This window comes from Emiliania huxleyi, assembly GCF_000372725.1.
Source record: "Emiliania huxleyi CCMP1516 unplaced genomic scaffold EMIHUscaffold_1020, whole genome shotgun sequence".
Taxonomy (NCBI): domain Eukaryota; phylum Haptophyta; order Isochrysidales; family Noelaerhabdaceae; genus Emiliania; species Emiliania huxleyi.
In genome coordinates this window covers 7,804-12,802 of record NW_005202302.1, presented here as the reverse complement: position 1 = coordinate 12,802, position 4,999 = coordinate 7,804, and the positions used below count along the sequence as shown (strand labels likewise).

The window sequence follows — 4,999 nt, the reverse complement described above, 5'->3', positions numbered from 1 at the left end:
TCCGACTCGGAGATGTCACGCATCAGCTTCCGAGGCCGGAGCGGGCCGTACCCAAAATAGTACACCCCAGAGCCGCCGGCGATGCTCGTGACGAGGCCGCCAGGCCAATGCGGCGCCACCTTGGCGAGCACCATCTTGCGCGCGTGCGACCCAGCGCCACTGTCATCCAGGCTGTGCTCGGCTCGGAAGCGGAGCGTGTCTCGGAGGGCAGCGGCCGCGGCTCGAACGTCAAGCTTGTGGGCGATGAGGAACCGCTCAAAGGCACGCGGCTTCCCACCAAGCGCGCATGTGGAGGGCTCTTCGCCGCTGAGGCCGGTGGCCTCCTGGAGCTGCCGCACGAGCTCGTCCATGGTGGGCGCCATGGCAGAGGCGGCCCCCTAGCACCCCCTACCCTTATAGGGGGACCCCCCAGAGGGCCCCGCAATAGGTAGGTAGGTGGTGGTGGTGGTGGTTGGTGGTGGTGGTGGTTGTGGTGGTTGTTGTTGTTGGTGGTGTGTGTGTGTGGGGGGGGGGGGGGGCGAGAGGAGTGGGAAACCCGCTTCGCTCGCGCGGGAGACGGTGCGTTTAGCCGCGAACGGGGCCATGCCAGACGAGTCGCCTGGAGAGGGGCAGTGCTCACTCTGCACTCTCTGGTCGGCCTGCTGTATCGACCCGTCGTGGCTTCACATCTACCTCGTGCCAGCGGCTCTCCTCGGCACCAGAGCGCTCCATCGAACGCCAGAGCCTGTCCTGGGGCGGGTCCCCACGCCCTTACAATCATACGCATAAAAAAAACCGGACTCAATCGATTGTACTGCGGTGGTGTGAGTGAATGCACCATGAGCAAAAACCTGACTTGGCCTGCGTTCAACGCGACCCGAGGGCATCTCCAGACACACGATATTCTTCATACGAAACCACGAACGACGACACACCACGACACCACCCAGTCGACTCGCATCGGTTGCCTCGACGTGTTCGAAAAAAGAAAAGAACTTCGCGCCAACGATGGCGTCTTACAACGGTCTTGACTGCTGGATGTGCCTTGGCGGGGCGACGCACGCCTGCCCGCGCTGCGACGTCGCATACGGGACCGCCGTCAGAAAACACGCCTCCGTGGCTTGGGTTACACCAATCCTCGCTACCCAACGCGGCCAAAGGATATCCACCTCGAGAACCTCGAGAGGACACACAACGTGTTCGAAAAGAAAAGTTTGTACTATTAACAACGAAGGCGCTCTCAAAAAAGAAAAGAGATTGCCGCCAACGATGGCGTCTCACAACGGTCTAATCTGCTGGATGTGCCTTGGCGAGGCGACGCACGCCTGCCCGCGCTGCGACCCCGCATGCGGGACCGCCGTCTGCCTGACGTGCTTTGAGAAGGCGGCCCGCCAGGCCGACACGAAGCGCAAGCTTGGCCGCCTACGGCACGACGCGCTCGACTGGACCGGCGCGTCGCGAGGAGAGCGGCCGCTGCGGCCGGTCGACATGGCGACGACGCCAGCTTCGCCGTGCCAGCGCTGCACGCGCGAGTGCCTGCAGCCGCAGCTGGTGCTGCTTCCGGCACCCGCGCCGACGCTCGCTGCAGGCCCCGGCGGCCAGCAGGCACCGCCAGTGCCGGTGCCGGTTCCCAAACCACGCCCGCAGATTCTGAGTCGCGCGCGGCTGTCTCTCTCTCACGCTCTTCGCCCTTCGCCTGCCAGGTGCCGGCTGTGGAGGCGGCGGCGGCGACGGCCGCGCCAGCGACACCGGCCGAGGTGCTGCCTGCGGAGGCTGCCTCGCCGCCGGCAGGCGGTGCGGCGGCGCCCTCTGCGGGCAGTGCGTCATGGCTCACGTTCATCGGGACGACCAGCGCGTGGGTTGGCGAGGCCGTGCTCGAGGCAGCGGCGGAGGGCACCCGCCGAGCAAAGCGGCGGCGATGCGAGGGGGGGCAGAGGGAGGGAGGGGGGGAGGAGGAGGAGGAGGCGCCGCGGGGTGTCGGCTCGAGCGGGCGGGCGCGCCTCGGCGGCCCCTCCGCCGACGAGGCGGGCGGCGGTGGCGCGCCGCCGGCCGCGCCGGTCGCGCAGGCCGCCGCGCGCACCATCACCGCCGCGGGCGCCGAGGCTGTCCGGCAGGCGGACCGCGAGGGGCTTACGCTGGCCACGGGCAGCAGCAACAGCGGCTACAAAGGCGTCTGCTACCGCCCGAAGCAGAGCGGCAGCAAGAAGTACAAGCTGACGGTGACGAGTGGTGGCAAACAAGTCCACCTCGGCATGTTCGCCACCGCCGAGCAGGCAGCGCTTTTCTACGCCCGCAAGGAGGCGGGCAGGGACACCTGCGATCTCACCGCGCCGCCGCCGCCTCGCGCACCTACCTCTCCCGCTGGCGCCGAGGCGGTCCGGCAGGCGGAGAGGGAGGGCCTGACTCTGGCCACGAGCAGCAGCAACAACAGCGGCTACAAAGGCGTCGTCTACGAGCCGACGCGGAGTGGCAGCAAGAAGTACAAGCTGCGGGTGACGGGTGGAGGAGGCAAGAGTGTCCACCTCGGCCTCTTCGCCACCGCCGAGCAGGCAGCGCTTTTCTACGCCCGCAAGGAGGCGGGCAGGGACACCTGCGATCCCACCGCGTGAGTGATGGGGTTGATGGGGCTCCCCTAGAAGCTCTCCTCTCCCCCCCCCCCCCCCCTCCCTCTCTCTCTCTCTCTCTGTCTCTCTCTCTCTCCCTCTCTCTCTCTCTCCCCCTCTCTCTCTCCCTCCCTCTCTCTCTCTCTTGGGTAAAAAGGAACAGGTCCCCGCCCTTGCGGTCTTTGTGCAGGGTTCTTTACGCTCACACATGAAGACACGTAACACGAAGCTTCTGTCCGGGAATTTCACCTTTATTTTATATTTTGACGCAACCGAGTTGAGATCGGCACCTCGGCCGATTTTACGTGTTATGTTAAAGGCCTATTTCCAGCTTGGGGAAGTGCGCCGCCCGTGCGTCATTGGGACTCGTGGCGCCTCCCAGGCCCGCCGCAGCGGTCCCGTGGGTACCTGCCGTCCGTACCGGTCCACGGGCCCTGGGCAACCGGTCTCGGTGTTGGCTGTTGCTGTCGGCGGCCGGCAGCCCTCGGGGGTCGAGCGAGTCGCAGGATGTCGCAAAACTTTGCCACACGTGCTCGAGCGTCGAGCTTCCGGCGTTCCCAGTCGCAACTACCTCCGGCGAGGTGGCTGACGTTGTAAATAGTGCTCTTTCGGTGGGCTGTCGTGGGGTGGTGCACGACATGCATTGAGAGGAGCCGAGAGAAGCAGCGGCTGTGGGGCTTCCACGGCTGCCAAAGGGTGGTTCACGACTACTCTGAGCAGGGCTGTGCTTTGGTGGGGTTGTGCTTGAGCATGTGTGAAGTGGGAGTGCGTGCCGGCGGTGTCTGTGGGTGAAACGGGCGTGTATGAGGCCGTAAGAGCCGTGGTATGAGCCAGAGTGGGCTTCATCACCCAAAATAAGGACGGTCTGGGACGGCTCAGACGTGCTACTGATGGGCCTGGGCCAGGAGGGCGACAGAGAAGGCGAGGTGGTGCGCTGGGAGGCTGGAGCGTCCGCGTGTGACCTTGTCGCGATGCAAGTGGCACGAAGCGTTGTTTGCGGCTATTGCTCAAACCTTCGGGAGACAAGGCCTACATATTATGACTGCATCCATGCACTTGGCGCATGAGGGCAGCGGGACGAGACATATCACGGTCGTTGGCGCCGATAATGACCTCCGGAATGCCCTCGCAATCGCCTCGGATGGGGTCCACCGGAGACAATCCCGAGCCCTCTCCGTGGCATCACGAGCCGGTGTGAGCTTGCAGTCCCAAGGTAAGTGCGGTCTGGGACGGCTCAGACGTGCTACTGATGGGCCTGGGCCAGGAGGGCGACAGAGAAGGCGAGGTGGTGCGCTGGGAGGCTGGAGCGTCCGCGTGTGACCTTGTCGCGATGCAAGTGGCACGAAGCGTTGTTTGCGGCTATTGCTCAAACCTTCGGGAGACAAGGCCTACATATTATGACTGCATCCATGCACTTGGCGCATGAGGGCAGCGGGACGAGACATATCACGGTCGTTGGCGCCGATAATGACCTCCGGAATGCCCTCGCAATCGCCTCGGATGGGGTCCACCGGAGACAACAGGGAGACAATCCCGAGCCCTCTCCGTGACATCACGAGCCGGTGTGAGCTTGCAGTCCCAAGGTAAGTGCGGTCTGGGACGGCTCAGACGTGCTACTGATGGGCCTGGGCCAGGAGGGCGACAGAGAAGGCGAGGTGGTGCGCTGGGAGGCTGGAGCGTCCGCGTGTGACCTTGTCGCGATGCATGTGGCACGAAGCGTTGTTTGCGGCTATTGCTCAAACCTTCGGGAGGCAAGGCCTACATATTATGACTGCATCCATGCACTTGGCGCATGAGGGCAGCGGGACGAGACATATCACGGTCGTTGGCGCCGATAATGACCTCCGGAATGCCCTCGCAATCGCCTCGGATGGGGTCCACCGGAGACAATCCCGAGCCCTCTCCGTGGCATCACGAGCCGGTGTGAGCTTGCAGTCCCAAGGTAAGTGCGGTCTGGGACGGCTCAGACGTGCTACTGATGGGCCTGGGCCAGGAGGGCGACAGAGAAGGCGAGGTGGTGCGCTGGGAGGCTGGAGCGTCCGCGTGTGACCTTGTCGCGATGCAAGTGGCACGAAGCGTTGTTTGCGGCTATTGCTCAAACCTTCGGGAGACAAGGCCTACATATTATGACTGCATCCATGCACTTGGCGCATGAGGGCAGCGGGACGAGACATATCACGGTCGTTGGCGCCGATAATGACCTCCGGAATGCCCTCGCAATCGCCTCGGATGGGGTCCACCGGAGACAATCCCGAGCCCTCTCCGTGGCATCACGAGCCGGTGTGAGCTTGCAGTCCCAAAATAAGGACGGTCTGGGACAGCTCAGACGTGCTACTGATGGGCCTGGGCCAGGAGGGCGACAGAGAAGGCGAGGTGGTGCGCTGGGAGGCTGGAGCGTCCGCGTGTGACCTGTCGCG

General features: G+C 64.5%; 1 protein-coding gene across 1 annotated transcript; it reads left to right on the top strand.

Moving 5' to 3' along the window:
* Nucleotides 1–1,248: 1,248 nt before the first annotated feature.
* On the top strand, nt 1,249–4,737 carry EMIHUDRAFT_121838 (hypothetical protein; the record flags this gene model as incomplete). The annotated part of the gene is made up of 6 exons (XM_005793189.1): nt 1,249–1,599; nt 1,683–2,584; nt 3,442–3,511; nt 3,796–3,870; nt 4,166–4,240; nt 4,525–4,737. The coding sequence occupies 6 exons, from the start codon at nt 1,249–1,251 to the stop codon at nt 4,735–4,737; spliced, it is 1,686 nt and encodes a 561-aa protein (XP_005793246.1).
* Between the last annotated feature and the right edge of the window lie 262 nt (nt 4,738–4,999).